The 18,454-nt window shown below is 51.3% G+C and overlaps 1 protein-coding gene across 1 annotated transcript in view; it reads right to left on the bottom strand.

Annotated features, from left to right (window-relative positions):
* LOC119972891 (dynein regulatory complex protein 11-like) overlaps window positions 1-14,488 on the bottom strand; it is a 28,002-nt gene extending 13,514 nt beyond the window's left edge. Inside the window, exon 1 of the mRNA XM_038810435.1 lies at window positions 14,164-14,488. Within this exon, the coding sequence (XP_038666363.1) occupies window positions 14,164-14,478 (315 nt within the window). The 5' untranslated portion in view covers window positions 14,479-14,488. The remainder of the gene's footprint in view (window positions 1-14,163) is intronic.
* Window positions 14,489-18,454: the final 3,966 nt, after the last annotated feature.

Here is an 18,454-nt window from a genome sequence, read left to right as displayed (position 1 = left end):
GTGAAGTGGGCGAGTGTGAAGCGGGCGAGTGTGAAGCGGGCGAGTGTGAACAGGGCGAGTGTGAACAGGGTGAGTGTGAACAGGGTGAGTGTGAAGCAGGCGAGTGTGAAGCGGGCGAGTGTGAAGCGGGCGAGTGTGAAGCGGGCGAGTGTGAACAGGGCGAGTGTGAACAGGGTGAGTGTGAAGCGGGCGAGTGTGAAGCGGGCGAGTGTGAAGCGGGTGAGTGTGAAGCGGGTGAGTGTGAAGCGGGCGAGTGTGAACAGGGCAAGTGTTACTGGCTGTGAGCAACAGGCAGTATTTGTGGTTTGGTTGTTGCTGCTTCTATGTGGAGCTCTGCTGCCCTCGTGTGGCTGTTCAGTCAGTTGCAGTCTCAGCACCAACCAGCCTGTTGCCCACATCCCACATTTACCTTCATTTCAGACTTGCTCATTCCCTCTTCCCAGCCCCTCCCGATATGGAAACATCGAGCAGTGATGAATATAATGAACTCTCCAATGAGTGGATGTGAGTGAATGAACGGAATTAACTGATTGTCCGGAGTTCTCGGTTTTGCCAGCAATCCCAGGGGTTGGAGTTGAGCAGGTTTGACCCTGACTGGGTTCGTCATCAGCCAGACATCAGTCACTGGGGAAAATGCCGGTTGGATCGTTCCGCACGCTGGCGAGAAAACAGCGTTGTTTTAGTCCAGGAAAACCGGCGTCACACAGCCACCGAATCGCTGTGTTGCTGGGGGCGAGCAGGGACACCGCGTCGAGCTCCTGGCTCGAGCTGCCGATACGTCCGCAGCCTTCCCGGGTCCGCAGCCTTCCCGGGTCCCCAGCCTTCCCGGGTCCCGGGTCCCCAGCCTTCCCGGGTCCCCAGCCTTCCCGGGTCCCGGGTCCCCAGCCTTCCCGGGTCCCCAGCCTTCCCGGGTCCCGGGTCCCCAGCCTTCCCGGGTCCCGGGTCCCCAGCCTTCCCGGGTCCCCAGCCTTCCCGGGTCCCGGGTCCCCAGCCTTCCCGGGTCCCCGGCCTTCCCGGGTCCCCAGCCTTCCCGGGTCCTGGGTCCCCAGCCTTCCCGGGTCCCCGGCCTTCCCGGGTCCCCAGCCTTCCCGGGTCCCGGGTCCCCAGCCTTCCCGGGTCCCCGGCCTTCCCGGGTCCCCAGCCTTCCCGGGTCCCGGGTCCCCAGCCTTCCCGGGTCCCCGGCCTTCCCGGGTCCGCAGCCTTCCCGGGTCCGCAGCCTTCCCGGGTCAGCAGCCTTCCCGGGTCCGCAGCCTTCCCGGGTCCCGGGTCCTCAGCCTTCCCGGGTCCCCGGCCTTCCCGGGTCAGCAGCCTTCCCGGGTCAGCAGCCTTCCCGGGTCAGCAGTCTGCGGCGGCCTCCGCTATGGCGGAAGCGGAAGAGAACCCCACATCGCGCATGCGCCGACCGGCGAAAGCCTTTCGCCCAGCCCCGCTGCCGGGGGCGCCGGTTTTTTGCGCCAGTCTTCTGGTGCCAACCGCTCCGGCGCGGGGCTGGCCCCCAAAGGTGGGGAGAATTCCCTTTGGGGAGGCCCGACCCCTGAGTGGTTGGCGCCACTCCCCTACACCGGGACCTTCCGTCACGCCGGGTAGGGGAGAATCCCGGCCAAGGTTCTATACAGCTGCAACATGACTTGCCAATTATTACTCAATGCCCCGGCCAATGACGGCAAGCATGCCGTATGCCTTCTTGACTACCTTCTCCACCTGTGTTGCCCCTTTCAGTGACCTGTGGACCTGTACACCTAGATCTCTCTGACTTTCAATACTCTTGAGGGTTCTACCATTCACTGTATATTCCCTACCTGCATTAGACCTTCCAAAATGCATTACCTCACATTTGTCCGGATTAAACTCCATCTGCCATCTCGCCGCCCAAGTCTCCAAACGATCTAAATCCTGCTGTATCCTCTGACAGTCCTCATCGCTATCCACAATTCCACCAACCTTTGTGTCGTCTGCAAACTTACTAATCAGACCAGTTACATTTTCCTCCAAATCATTTATATATACTACGAACAGCAAAGGTCCCAGCACTGATCCCTGCGGAACACCGCTAGTCCCAGCCGTCCAATGAGAAAAACACCCTTCCATTGTTACTCTCTGCCTTCTTGAAAGTGAATCCGCGGAAAGCGAAGGGCCCCGATGGAGTCCCTAGGCGAGCACTCGGAGCCTGCACAGACCAGCTGGCGAGTGTATTCACAGATATCTTCACCGCTTCACTCCTCCGCTCTGAGGTCCCCACCTCCTTCAAGAAGACCACAATAATACCAGTACCAAAGAAGAACAAGGTAGCCTGCCTCAACGACTACCGGCCGGTCGCCCTAACGTCTGTTATCATGAAATGCTTCGAGCGGCATTTCTCATCGGTACTTACTGAGAAAGGCGCAAATGTGAGGGAAATTGGGGAAATAAGATGTGATGCTTTGAGGAGTGTACATATTACAGAGAAGGAGGTGCTGGAGGTATTAAAGTGCAACAAGATAGATAAATCCCCGGGACCTGATGAAATGTATCCCAGGACGTTGTGGGAGGCGAGGGGGGAAATTGTCGGCCCCCCAGCTGAGATATTTGAATCATCGACAGCCACAGGAGAGGGGCCTGAAGATTGGAGGGGAGCAAATGTTGTGGCCTTTGTTTAAGAAGGGCTGTAGGGATAAGCCTGGGAACTACAGGCCGGTTAGCCTTACTCTGTAGTGGGTAAATTGTTAGAAGGTATTCTGAGGGACAGGATCTACAGGCATTTAGACAGGCAAGGGCTAATTAGGGAAAGTCAGCATGGCTTTGTGAGGGGAAAGTCATGTCTCACCAATTTGATTGAGTTTTTTGAAGGGGTAACCAAGGAGGTAGATGGGGCAGTGTCGGCGACGTTGTCTACATGGACTTTAGCCAGGCCTTTGACAAGGAACTACATGGTAGGCTGTTGCAAAACGGGATCCAGGGCGAGGTAGCCAATTGGATACAGAATTGGCTTGGCGACCGAAGCCAAAGGGTGGGTGTGGAGGGTTGTTTTTCAAACTGGAGGCATGTGACCAGCGGTGTGTCTCAGGGATCGGTGCTGGGCCCACTGTTATTTGTGATATATATTAATGATTTGGATGAGAATGTAGGAGGCATGGTTAGTAAGTTTGCAGATGGCACCAAGATTGGTGGCATAGTGGACGGCGAAGAAAGTTATCTCAGATTGTAACAGGATCTTGACCAATTGGCCAGTGGGCCGATTAATGGCAGATGGAGTTTAATTTGCATAAATGTGAGGTGATGCATTTTGAGAGATCAAATCAGGGCAGGACCCACTCAGTTAATGGTAGGGAGTTGGGGAGAGTTACAGAACAAAGAGATCTCGGGGTACATAGAACATAGAACAGTACAGCACAGAACAGGCCCTTCGGCCCTCAATGTTGTGCCGAGCATTGTCCGAAACCAAGATCAAGCTATCCCACACCCTGTCATTCTGGTGGGCTCCATGTGCCTATCCAATAACCGCTTGAAAGTTCCTAAAGTGTCCGACTCCACTATCACAGCAGGCAGTCCATTCCACACCCTAACCACTCTCTGAGTAAAGAACCTACCTCGGACATCCCTCCTATATCTCCCACCCTGAACCTTATAGCTATGCCCCCTTGTAACAGCTACATCCACCCGAGGAAATAGTCTCTGAACGTCCACTCTATCTATCCCCCTCATCATCTTATAAACCTCTATTAAATCGCCTCTCATCCTCCTCCGCTCCAAAGAGAAAAGCCCTAGCTCCCTCAACCTTTCCTCATAAGACCTATCCTGCAAACCAGGCAGCATCCAGGTAAATCTCCTTTGCACCCTTTCCAATGCTTCCACATCCTTCCTATAATGAAGTGACCAGAACTGCACACAATACTCCAAATATGGCCTCACCAGGGTCATGTACAGTTGCAGCATAACCCTGCGGCTCTTAAACTCAAGCCCCCTGTTAATAAACGCTAACACACTATAGGCCTTCTTCACAGCTCTATCCACTTGAGTGGCAACCTTCAGAGATCTGTGGACATGAACCCCAAGATCTCTCTGTTCCTCCACATTCCTCAGAACCCTGCCGTTAACCCTGTAATCTGCATTCAAATTTTTTCTACCAAAATGAATCACCTCGCACTTAGAGATAGATAGAGAAATACAGCACAGAACAGGCCCTTCGGCCCACGATGTTGCGCCGAACCTTTGTCCTAGGTTAATCATAGAATTTTGGACAATTTGTCATGGCCAATCCACCCAACCTGCACATCTTTGGACTGTGGGAGGAAACCGGAGTACCCGGAGGAAACCCACGCAGTCACGGGGAGGATGTGCAGACTCCACACAGACAGTGACCCAAGTCGAAATCGAACTTGGGACCCTGGAGCTGTGAAGCAATTGTGCTATCCACAATGCTACCGTGCTGCCCTTAAGAAGTTAACCTACACTCCCTTATTCTACCCTAATCCAAGTACCTATCCAATAGCCGCTTGAAGGTCCATAAATTTTCCGACTCAACTACTACCACAGGCAGTGCATTCCATGCCCCCACTACTCTCTGGGTAAAGAACCTACCTCTGACATCCCCTCTATATCTTCCACCATTTATCTTAAATTTATGTCCCCTTGTAATGGTGTGTTCCACCCGGGGAAAAAGTCTCTGACTGTCTACTCTATCTATTCCCCTGATCATCTTATAAACCTCTATCAAGTCGCCCCTCATCCTTCTCCGTTCTAATGAGAAAAGGCCTAGCACCCTCAACCTTTCCTCGTATGACCTACTCTCCATTCCAGGCAACATCCTGGTAAATCTCCTTTGCACCTTTTCCAAAGCTTCCACATCCTTCCTAAAATGAGGTGACCAGAACTGCACACAGTACTCCAAATGTGGCCTGACCAAGGTTTTGTACAGCTGCATCATCACCTCACGGCTCTTAAATTCAATCCCTCTGCTAATGAACGCTAGCACACCATAGGCCTTCTTCACAGCTCTATCCACTTGAGTGGCAACTTTCAAAGAACAATGAACATAGACCCCAAGATCTCTCTGCTCCTCCACATTGCCAAGAACCCTACCATTAACCCTGTATTCCGCATTCAGATTTGTCCTTCCAAAATGGACAACCTCACACTTGTCAGGGTTAAACTCCATCTGCCACTTCTCAGCCCAGCTCTGCATTCTATCTATGTCTCTTTGAAGCCAACAACAGCCCTCCTCACTATCCACAACTCCACCAATCTTCGTATCAGCTGCAAATTTACTGACCCACCCTTCAACTCCCTCATCCAAGTCGTTAATGAAAATCACAAACAGCAGAGGACCCAGAACTGATCCCTGCGGTACGCCACTGATAACTGGGCTCCAGGCTGAATATTTGCCATCCACCACAACTCTCTGTCTTCTATCGGTTAGCCAGTTTGTTATCCAACTGGCCAAATTTCCCACTATCCCATGCCTCCTTACTTTCTGCATAAGCCTACCATGGGGAACCTTATCAAATGCCTTACTAAAATCCATGTACACTACATCCACTGCTTTACCTTCATCCACATGCTTGGTCACCTCCTCAAAGAATTCAATAAGACTTGTAAGGCAAGACCTACCCCTCACAAATCCGTGCTGACTATCCCTAATCAAGCAGTGCCTTTCCAGATGCTCAGAAATCCTATCCCTCAGTACCCTTTCCATTACTTTGCCTACCACCAAAGTAAGACTAACTGGCCTGTAATTCCCAGGGTTATCCCTATTCCCTTTTTTGAACAGGGGCACGACATTCGCCACTCTCCAATCCTCTGGTACCACCCCTGTTGACAGCGAGGACGAAAAGATCATTGCCAACGGCTCTGCAATTTCATTTCTTGCTTCCCATTGAATCCTTGGATATATCCCGTCAGGCCCGGGGGACTTGTCTATCCTCAAGTTTTTCAAAACGCGCAACACATCTTCCTTCCTGACAAGTATCTCCTCAAGCTTATCAGTCTGCTTCACGCTGTCCTCTCCAACAATATGGCCCCTCTCATTTGTAAATACTGAAGAAAAATACTTGTTCAAGACCTCTCCTATCTCTTCAGACTCAATACACAATCTCCCGCTACTGTCCTTAATCGGACCTACTCTCACTCTAGTCATTCTCATATTTCTCACGTATGTGTAAAAGGCCTTGGGGTTTTCCTTGATCCTACCCGCCAAAGATTTTTCATGCCCTCTCTTACCTCTCCTAATCCCTTTCTTCAGTTCCCTCCTGGCTATCTTGTATCCCTCCAGCGCCCTGTCTGAACCTTGTTTCTTCAGCCTTACATAAGTCTCCTTCTTCCTCTTAACAAGACATTCAACCTCTCTTGTCAACCATGGTTCCCTCACTCGACCATCTCTTCCCTGCCTGACAGGGACATACATATCAAAGACACGCAGTACCTGATCCTTGAACAAGTTCCACATTTCACTTGTGTCCTTCCCTGACAGCCTATGTTCCCAACTTCTGCACTTCAATTCTTGTCTGACAGCATTGTATTTACCCTTCTCCCAATTGTAAACCTTGCCCTGTTGCACGCACCTATCCCTCTCCATTACTAAAGTGAAAGTCACAGAATTGTGGTCACTACCTCCAAAATGCTCCCCCACTAACAAATCTATCACCTGCCCTGGTTCATTACCAAGTACTAAATCCAATATGGCCTCCCCTCTGGTCGGACAATCTACATACTGTGTTAGAAAAGCTTCCTGGACACACTGCACAAACACTACCCCATCCAAACTATTTGATCTAAAGAGTTTCCACTCAATGTTTGGGAAGTTGAAGTCGCCCATGACTACTACCCTGTGACTTCTGCACCTTTCCAAAATCTGTTCCCCAATCTGTTCCTCCACATCTCTGCTGCTATTGGGGGGCCTATAGAACACTCCCAACAAGGTGACTGCTCCTTTCCTATTTCTAACTTCAACCCATATTACCTCAGTAGGCAGATCCCCCTCGAACTGCCTTTCTGCAGCTGTTATACTATCTCTAATTAACAATGCCACCCCCCCCCCACCTCTTTTACCACCCTCCCTAATCTTGTTGACACATCTATAACCAGGGACCTCCAACAACCATTTCTGGCCCTCTTCTATCCAAGTTTCCGTGATGGCCACCACATCGTAGTCCCAAGTACCGATCCATGCCTTAAGTTCACCCACCTTATTCCTGATGCTTCTTGCATTAAAGTATACACACTTCAACCCATCTCCTTGCCTGCAAGTACTCTCCTTTGTCATTGTTACCTTCCCCACTGCATCACTACGTGCTTTGGCGTCCTGACTATCGTCTGCCTTAGTTGCTGGACTACAGATCCGGTTCCCATTCCCCTGCCAAATTAGTTTAAACCCTCCCGAAGAGTACTAGAAAACCTCCCCCCCAGGATATTGGTGCCCCTCTGGTTCAGATGCAACCCGTCCTGCTTGTACAGGTCCCACCTTCCCCAGAATGCGCTCCAATTATCCAAATACCTGAAGCCCTCCCTCCTACACCATTCCTGCAGCCACGTGTTCAACTGCACTCTCTCCCTATTGCTAGCCTCGCTATCACGTGGCACCGGCAACAAACCAGAGATGACAACTCTGTCTGTCCTGGCCTTTAACTTCCAGCCTAACTCCCTAAACTTGTTTATTACCTCCACACCCTTTTTCCTACCTACATCGTTGGTACCAATGTGCATCACGACTTCTGGCTGCTCACCCTCCCCCTTCAGGATCCTGAAGACACGATCAGAGACATCCCTGGCCCTGGCACCTGGGAGGCAACATACCTTTCGGGAGTCTCGCTCACGACCATAGAACCTCCTATCTATTCCCCTAACCATTGAATCTCCTATTACTATTGCTTTTCTATGCTCCCCCCTTCCCTTCTGAGCCCCAGAGCCAGACTCAGTGCCAGAGACCTGGCCGCTGGGGCCTTCCCCCGGTAGGTCATCCCCCCCAACAGCATCCAAAACGGTATACTTGTTTTGAAGGGGAACGGCCACGAGGGATCCCTGCACTGTCTGTCTGTTAGTTTTCTTTCCCCTGACTGTAACTCAGCTACTCTTGTCCAGTACCTTTGGTGTGGCTACCTCCCTGTAACTCCTCTCGATAACCCCCTCTGCCTCCCGGATGATCCGAAGTTCATCCAGCTCCAGCTCCAGTACCTTAACACGGTCTCTGAGGAGCTGGAGTTGGGTGCACTTCCCGCAGGTATAGTCAGCGGGGACACCAGTGGTATCCCTCACCACCCACATCCTACAGGAGGAGCATGCAACTGCCCTAGCCTCCATCCCCTCTTACTTTACAGAATTAGCTGCCCCGTAGACCAACTGGACCTCCGCCCTCTGACTCTGCTCCCAGTCAGCTGTACTCTAAACTCCTGGTTCCCTTCACGCTCTTTGATAAATATAGGAAATTAAATGAAAGGAGTACCTTACCCCCTCCTCACCTAACTCCCTCAGTCACCAAACTCTCACTGTAGCACTCAAATGCCACAAGCTCAGCACTCCCTCAGTCACCAAACTCTCACTGTAGCACTCAAATGCCACAAGCTCAGCACTCAGTGCAAACAAAGTCTGCACTGTATCTAGCCCCTATTTATACTGTGACTCTAGCTTCTAAAAACTGGCCTAATGCAATTAACTAATTAACAAGCTCCAGCTGCAAGTAAGTCCAAGTAGAACCTTGTTTAAAGCTGATTCAAAATTCACCTTCTTATAGACCAAACAGCAACTTTTAAGTTAATTAACTAAATAAAAGAAATACTAGACTTTAAATAACCCTTATACTCCCTCAGTCACCAAACTCTCACTGTAGCACTCAAATGCCACAAGCTCAGCACTCAGTGCAAAACCTAATCAGGGTTAAACTCCATCTGCCATTTTTCAGCCCAGTTCTGCATCCTATCAATGTCTCTTTGCAGCCTACAACAGCCCTCCACCTCATCCACTACTCCACCAATCTTGGTGTCATCAGCAAATTTACTGACCCACCCTTCAGCCCCCTCCTCCAAGTCATTGATAAAAATCACAAATAGCAGAGGACCCAGCACTGATCCCTGTGGTACACCGCTGGTAACTGGTCTCCAGTCTGAAAATGTTCCATCCACCACCACCCTCTGTCTTCTACGTGATAGCCAGTTACTTATCCAATTGGCCAAATTTCCCTCTGTCCCACACCTCCTTACTTTCTACATGAGCCGACCATGGGGAACCTTATCAAACGCCTTACTAAAATCCATGTATACGACATCAACTGCTCTACCTTCGTCTGCACACTTAGTTACCTCCTCAAAGAATTCAATCAAATTTGGGAGGCAAGACATACCCTTCACCAATCCGTGTTGACTATCCCGGATTAAACTGCATCTTTCCAAATGGTCATAAATCCTATCCTTCAGGACCTTTTCCATTAACTTACCGACCACCGAAGTAAGACTAACCGGCCTATAATTACCAGGGTCATTCCTATTCCCTTTCTTGAACAGAGGAACAACATTCGCCACTCTCCAGTCCTCTGGCACTATCCCCGTGGACAGTGAGGACCCAAAGATCAAAGCCAAAGGCTCTGCAATCCCATCCCTTGCCTCCTAAAGAATCCTTGGATATATCCCATCTGGCCCAGGGCACTTGTCGAGGGGACTAAGGTTTTTCAAAATTGCTAATACATCCTTCCTCAGAACATCTACCTCCTCCAGCCTACCCACCTGTATCTCACACTCATCCTCAAACACATGGACCCTCTCCTTGGTGAACACTGAAGAAAAGTATTCATTCAGCGCCTCTCCTATTTCTTCTGACACCATGCACAAGTTCCCACTACTGTCCTTGACCGGCCCTAACCTCACCCTGGTCATTCTTTTATTTCTCACATAAGAGTAAAAAGCCTTGGGGTTTTCCTTGATCCGACCCGCCAAGGACTTCTCATGCCCCCTCCTAGCTCTCCTCAGCCCTTTTTTTTTTAGCTCATTCCTTGCTACCTTGTAACACTTAAGCGACCCAACTGAACCTTGTTTTCTCATCCTTACATACGCTTCCTTTTTCCTCTTGACAAGACATTCAACCTCTTTTGTGAACCATGGTTCCCTCACACGGCCATTTCCTCCCTGCCTGACAGGGACATACCTATCAAGGACACGCAGTATTTGTTCCTTGAACAAGCTCCACTTTTCATTTGTGCCTTTCCCTGACAGTTTCTGTTCCCATCTTATGCTCCCTAATTCTTGCCTAATCGCATCATAATTACCCCTCCCCCAATTATAAACCTTGCCCTGCCGTATGGCCCTATCCCTCTCCATTGCAATAGTGAAAGACACCGAATTGTGGTCACTATCTCCAAAGTGTTCTCCCACAAACAAATCTAACACTTGGCCCAGTTCATTACCCAGTACCAAATCCAATGTGGCCCCCCTGTTGTCGGCCTATCCACATATTATGTCAGGAAACCCTCCTGCACACACTGTACAAAAACTGCCCCATCCGAACTGTTCGACCTATAGAGGTTCCAATCAATATTTGGAAAGTTAAAGACACCCATGACAACTACCCTGAGACCTCCACACCTATCCATAATCTGTTTTGCAATTTCTTCCTCCACATCTCTATTACTATTTGGGGGCCTATAGAAAACTCCTAACAATGTGACCGCTCCTTTCCTATTTCTAACTTCAGCCCATATTACCTCAGTTGGCAGATCTCCTTCGAACTGCCTTTCTGTAGCCGTTAAACTATCCTTGATTAACAATGCTACTCCTCCACCTCTTTTACCACCTTCCCTACACTTACTGAAACATCTACCCGGGAACTTCCAACAACCATTCCTGTCCCTGTTCTAACCATGTCTCCGTGATGGCCACAACATCGTAGTCCCAAGTACCAATCCACGCTCCAAGTTCACCAACCTTATTCCGGATGCTCCTTGCATTGAAGTAGACACACTTCTACCCACCTTTCTGTCTGCCGGTACACTCCTGTGACATTCATACCCTCCTCAGTACCTCACTACTTGATGGAACCATCAATTCACCAGACACATGTTTCCGATGCGAATCTAGGCTTTAATCGACTTATTTCAGAGCCAGCCTGTTACCTGTCGATGAACTCGTAGTGACCCAGGCTGACTCTGGACACGGGTACTTATACAGCTGCACTAGGGGGAGGAGTCATGGGCGGAAGCAAGGGTGGAGCCCAGTACAAGTTCCTAAGTGCTCCCAGCGTTACTCCCCCTAGTGGTAGGACTGTGCTACTGCGCTTACAACAACAGTGTGAATTAACATATATATTTACATATATTACATTCACCACACTACTCTCAACACTGGCTTCTGGACTGAAGCTAGTTTCCCCTTCCCCCTGACAAATTAGTTTGAACAGGTTGATAGCTACTTGAAGGTGGAGTGGCAGGTGGACAGGGTGGTGAAGAAGGCATTCAGCAGGCTGGGTTTATTGGTCAGAACATTGAATACAGGAGCTGGAACGCCTTGCTGAAGTTGGACAATGCATTAGTAAGGCCACACTGTGTATAGGGAATACAGTGTGCAGTTCTGGTCACCCTATTATAGAAAGGATATTATTAAACTAGAAAGAGTTCAGAAAGGATTTGCTAGGATGCTACTGGGACTTGATGGTTTGAGCTGTAAGGAGAGGCTGGATAGGCTGGGACTTTTTTCCCTGGAGCGTAGGAGGCTTAGAGGTGACCTTATAGAGGTCTATAAACACCCTATGTGTTTAGTGTGGAAGCTGGAGAAGTGGAGCATCGTGAGGTTATCCGTGGGCTTGCGGTAAAGCGAAGTGCTGAGGTGACCGTCCTTGATAGAGATGAGTGTGTCCAAGAATGCAACTGAATTTGGAGAATAGTCCATGGTGAGTTTGATGGTGGGATGGAACTTACTGGTGTCATCGTGTAGTCGTTTCAGTGATTCTTCGCCGTGGGTTCAAAGGAAAAAAATGTCATTGATGTATCTGGTGTCCTGAAGCGTGGTACATTGGCGAGACCATGCAGACGCTGCAACAACGAATGAACGGGCATCGTGCGACCATCACCAGGCAGGAATGTTCCCTTCCAGTCGGGGAACACTTCAGCAGTCAAGGGCATTCAGCCTCTGATCTCCGGGTAAGCGTTCTCCAAGGCAGCCTTCAGGACGCGCGACAACGCAGAATCGCCGAGCAGAAACTGATAGCTAAGTAAACCAGCCCCTCGAGTGGGTTGGTTTAGCACAGTGGGTGAAATAGCTGGCTTGCAAAGCCGAACAATGCCAGCAGCGTGGGTTCAATTCCCGTCCCAGCCTCCCTGAACAGGCGCCGGAATGTGGCGACTAGGGGCTGTTCACAGTAACTTCATTGAAGCCTACTCGTGACAATAAGTGATTATTATTATTAAAATAATGAGGAGCATAGATAAGGTAGATAGTCGACATCTTCCCCCTAAGGTAGAGAAGTCTAGAACTAGAGGGTATAGGTTTAAGGTGAGAGGGGTGAGAGACAAGAGAGACCAGAGGGAAATTTCTTCATACAGAGGGTGGTGAGCAGTGGTAGAGGCACATTCACAATAGTCCTCAACACCGGGGTTCCACAAGGATGTGTGCTCAGTCCTCTACTCTACTCCCTGTACACACACGACCGTCTGGTAAGATTTAACTCCAACTCAATTTACACGTTTACAGATGATACGACTGTGGTGAGCTGTATCTGAAACAACGACAAATCAGACTACAGGAGGGAGATAAATCACTTGGTTGCATGGTGTACCGAAAACAACCTCACTCTGAATGTTGGAAAGACCAAGGAACTGATCATCGACTTCAGGAAGCGCAGCACGATACACACTCCCGTCTGCATCAATGGCTCCGGTGGAGATGGTCGATAGCTTTAAGTTCCTGGGGGTCACCATCACCAACAGTCTGTCCTGGTCCACTCATGTTCATGCAACAGTCAAGAAAGCCGAACAACGTCTCTACTTCTTGCAGAAGCTAAAGAAATTTGGCATGTCTGCATCGACTCTCACAAACTTCTGCAGATGTGCGATAGAGAGCATCCTGTCCGGCTGCATCACAGCCTGGTATGGCAACTGCTCGGTACAAGATCACAAGGAACTTCAGAGTGTGGTGAACTCAGCCCAGCTCATCACACAAGCTTGCCACCCCCACATTGATTCTGTGTACCCCTCCCGCTGCCTCAGGAAGGCAGACAGCATTATCAGAGACCCCTCCCACCCAGGCATTGCCTTCTTCCAGACCCTTCCATCAGGCAGAAGGTACAGAAGTCTGAAGAGTCGCCCATCCAGAGATAGGAACAGCTTCTTCCCCACAGCTACAAGACTCCTCAACGACTTCCCCCTCGGACTGATCTGTTCCCTGGAAGAACACTATTCACAACGCCCTATGCTGCTCTTGCTCATGTATTTACTTTGTTTGGCCCCTTGTTCCGCACTGTAACCAATCACTGTTTGTCGATGGACCATTGTCAAATATTCTCTGTTGTTTATTCTCATGTCTACTATGTCCGTACTGTGTACGTTCCCTCGGCCGCAGAAAAATACTTTTCACTGTAATTCAGTACATGTGACAATAAATCAGATCAAAATCAAAAAACTACACATACAGAATAATCTCGCACGCACACACACACACTCGCACACACACACACACACACACTCGCACACACACACACAGAGAATAACCTTACACACGCACACACACACACTCACGGAGAATACCCTTACACAATCACACACACACAGAACCTTACACACACACACAGAATACCCTTACATACACACTCCCTTATACACACACGCACACACAGAAACACACAGAGAAAAACCTTACACATATTCACACAAATGCAGAAACATACAGAATAACCTTACACACTCACACACACACTCGCACACACGCACACACACACACAATAGCCTTACACACACGCACACTCAGAATAACTTTGCACACGCACACAATAGCCTTACACACACGCACACTCACACACACAATAATCTTACACACACACACACACTCACACACAATAACTTTATACACTCACACACACACACCCGAACACACCCACACACACAATAGCCTTACACACACGCACACTCAGAATAACTTTGCACACACAGAGACAATAACCTCACCCACACACTCTAACATTATACACACACACAGAAAATAACCATTTCAAACACACCGGTGTCAGCTTCAGGTCCTGGATCACATCGTCCATGAAATGAAACTCCGAGAGCCCTTTATCCACCATCTCCTTCCTGACCTCCAGGATTCGACCCATCACCCCTTCCAGCAACATGTCAACAACCTTCCATTTCTGGGGGTGAGTGATTTGATCCTGGATAATTTCCAGCTTGCGGAATATCCGAATGTATTTAATGTAGAGGTTATTCAGGTATCGGAAGAATGCTGCTGCATCTTTGGTGATGTCGACTGTTGTTCCAGCTGACTCCAGCTCCAGTATATCGTTCAGGTTGTACTGAGTTCTCACCCACATGTGGGTATAGGTGCTGAGAGAGGACAGAGATCACTGTGAGAAACCAGGAGACTTCAGCCACAGCACAGACAAATCAAAGAACAAAGAAAAGTACAGCACAGGAACAGGCCCTTCGGCCCTCCAAGCCCGTGCCGACCATGCTGCCCGTCTAAACTAAAATCTTCTACACTTCCTGGGTCCGTATCCCTCTATTCCCATCCTATTCATGTATTTGTCAAGATGCCCCTTAAATGTCACTATCGTCCCTGCTTCCACCACCTCCTCCGGCGGCGAGTTCCAGGCACCCACTACCCTCTGTGTAAAAAACTTACCTCGTACATCTCCTCTAAACCTTGCCCCTCGCACCTTAAACCTATGCCCCCTAGTAATTGATTCCTCTACCCTGGGGAAAAGCCTCTGACTATCCACTCTGTCTATGCCCTTCATAATTTTGTAGACCTCTATCAGGTCGCCCCTCAACCTCCGTCATTCCAGTGAGAACAAACCGAGTTTATTCAACCTCTCCTCATAGCTAATGCCCTCCATACCAGGCAACAGAGTCACCAATACCCAAACTCTGTGATACACATCATTCCCCACAAAGGGCCAACCAGCGCTCCCTCAGTACTGACCCTCTGACAGTGCAGCACTCCCTCAGTACTGACCCTCTGACAGAGCAGCACTCCCTCAGTACTGACCCTCTGACAGTGCAGCACTCCCTCAGTACTGACCCTCTGACAGTGCGGCACTCCCTCAGTACTGACCCTCTGACAGTGCAGCACTCCCTCTGTACTGACCATCTGACAGTGCAGCACTCCCTCAGTACTGACCCTCTGACAGTGCGGCACTCCCTCAGTACTGACCCTCTGACAGTGCGGCACTCCCTCAGTACTGACCCTCTGACAGTGCAGCACTCCCTCAGTACTGACCCTCTGACAGTGCGGCACTCCCTCAGTACTGACCCTCTGACAGTGCAGCACTCCCTCAGTACTGACCCTCTGACAGTGCAGCACTCCCTCAGTACTGACCCTCTGAGAGTGCGGCACTCCCTCAGTACTGACCCTCTGACATTGCGGCACTCCCTCAGTACTGACCCTCTGACAGTGCAGCACTCCCTCAGTACTGACCCTCTGACAGTGCGGCACTCCCTCAGTACTGACCCTCTGACAGTGCGGCACTCCCTCAGTACTGACCCTCTGACAGTGCGGCACTCCCTCAGTACTGTCCCCCTGACAGTGCAGCACTCCCTCAGTACTGACCCTCTGACAGTGCGGCACTCCCTCAGTACTGACCCTCTGACAGTGCGGCACTCCCTCAGTACTGACCCTCTGACAGTGCAGCACTCCCTCAGTACTGACCCTCTGACAGTGCAGCACTCCCTCAGTACTGACCCTCTGACAGTGCGGCACTCCCTCAGTACTGACCCTCTGACAGTGCAGCACTCCCTCAGTACTGACCCTCTGACAGTGCAGCACTCCCTCAGTACTGACCCTCTGACAGTGCGGCAGTCCCTCAGTACTGACCCTCTGGCAGTGCGGCACTCCCTCAGTACTGACCCTCTGACAGTGCAGCTCTCCCTAAGTACTGACCCTCTGACAGTGCAGCACTCCCTCAGTACTGACCCTCTGACAGTCCAGCAGTCCCTCAGTACTGACCCTCTGACAGTGCGGCAGTCCCTCAGTACTGACCCTCTGGCAGTGCGGCACTCCCTCAGTACTGACCCTCTGACAGTGCAGCTCTCCGTAAGTACTGACCCTCTGACAGTGCAGCCCTCCCTCAGTACTGACCCTCTGACAGTGCAGCACCCCTTCAATACTGACCCTCTGACAGTGCAGCACTCCCTCAGTACTGACCCTCTGACAGTGCGGCACTCCCTCAGTACTGACCATCTGACAGTGCGGCACTCCCTCAGTACTGACCCTCTGACAGTGCGGCACTCCCTCAGTACTGACCCTCTGACAGTGCGGCACTCCCTCAGTACTGACCCTCTGACAGTGCGGCACACCCTCAGTACTGACCCTCTGACAGTGCAGCGCTCCCTCAGTACTGACCCTCTGACAGTGCAGCGCTCCCTCAGTACTGACCCTCTAATAGTGCGGCACTCCCTCAGTACTGACCCTCTGATAGTGCGGCACTCCCTCAGTACTGACCCTCTGACAGTGCAGCACTCCCTCAGTACTGACCCTCTGACAGTGCAGCGCTCCCTCAGTACTGACCCTCAGACAGTGCAGCACTCCCTCAGTACTGACCCTCTGACAGTGCGGCACTCCCTCAGTACTGACCCTCTGACAGTGCGGCACTCCCTCAGTACTGACCCTCTGACAGTGCAGCACTCCCTCAGTACTGACCCTCTGACAGTGCGGCACTCCCTCAGTACTGACCCTCTGACAGTGCGGCACTCCCTCAGTACTGACCCTCTGACAGTGCGGCACTCCCTCAGTACTGACCCTCTGACAGTGCGGCACTCCCTCAGTACTGACCCTCTGACAGTGCAGCACTCCCTCAGTACTGACCCTCTGACAGTGCAGCATTCCCTCAGTACTGACCCTCTGACAGAGCAGCACTCCCTCAGTACTGACCTCTGACAGTGCGGCACTCCCTCAGTACTGACCCTCTGACAGTGCAGCACTCCCTCAGTACTGACCCTCTGACAGTGCGGCACTCCCTCAGTACTGACCCTCTGACAGTGCTGCACTCCCTCAGTACTGACCCTCTGACAGTGCGGCACTCCCTCAGTACTGACCCTCTGACAGTGCTGCACTCCCTCAGTACTGACCCTCTGACAGTGCGGCACTCCCTCAGTACTGACCCTCTGACAGTGCTGCACTCCCTCAGCACTGACCCTCTGATAGTGTAGCACTCCCTCAGTACTGGCCCTCTGACAGTGCGGCACTCCCTCAGTACTGACCCTCTGACAGTGCTGCACTCCCTCAGCACTGACCCTCTGATAGTGTAGCACTCCCTCAGTACTGGCCCTCTGACAGTGCGGCACTCCCTCAGTACTGACCCTCCGGTAGTGCAGCACTCCCTCAGTACTGACCCTCTGACAGTGCGGCACCCGCTCAATACTGACCCTCTGACAGTGCAGCACTCCCTCAGTACTGACCCTCTGACAGAGCGGCACTCCCTCAGTACTGACCATCTGACAGTGCGGCACTCCCTCAGTACTGACCCTCTGACAGTGCGGCACTCCCTCAGTACTGACCCTCTGACAGTGCGGCACTCCCTCAGTACTGACCCTCTGACAGTGCGGCACTCCCTCAGTACTGACCCTCTGACAGTGCGGCACTCCCTCAGTACTGACCCTCTGACAGTGCGGCACTCCCTCAGTACTGACCCTCTGACAGTGCAGCACTCCCTCAGTACTGACCCTCTGACAGAGCAGCACTCCCTCAGTACTGACCCTCTGACTGTGCGGCACTCCCTCAGTACTGACCCTCTGACAGTGTGGCACTCCCTCAGTACTGACCCTCTGACAGTGCGGCACTCCCTCAGTACTGACCCTCTGACAGTGCAGAGCTCCCTCAGTACTGACCCTCTGACAGTGCAGCGCTCCCTCAGTACTGACCCTCTGACAGTGCGGCACTCCCTCAGTACTGACCCTCTGACAGTGCGGCACTCCCTCAGCACTGACCCTCTGACAGTGCGGCATTCCCTCAGTACTGACCCTCTGACAGTGCGGCACTCCCTCAGTACTGACCCTCTGACAGTGCGGCACTCCCTCAGTACTGACCCTCTGACAGTGCGGCACTCCCTCAGTACTGACCCTCTGACAGTGCAGAGCTCCCTCAGTACTGACCCTCTGACAGTGCAGCGCTCCCTCAGTACTGACCCTCTGACAGTGCGGCACTCCCTCAGTACTGACCCTCTGACAGTGCGGCACTCCCTCAGTACTGACCCTCTGACAGTGCGGCACTCCCTCAGTACTGACCCTCTGACAGTGCGGCACTCCCTCAGTACTGACCCTCTGACAGTGCAGAGCTCCCTCAGTACTGAC

The sequence above is a fragment of the Scyliorhinus canicula genome, chromosome 10 (genome assembly GCF_902713615.1).
Source record: "Scyliorhinus canicula chromosome 10, sScyCan1.1, whole genome shotgun sequence".
Classification (NCBI taxonomy): Eukaryota; Metazoa; Chordata; class Chondrichthyes; order Carcharhiniformes; family Scyliorhinidae; genus Scyliorhinus; species Scyliorhinus canicula.
The sequence above is the reverse complement of the archived record's forward strand: the minus strand, read 5'-3'. Positions and strand labels throughout refer to the sequence as shown.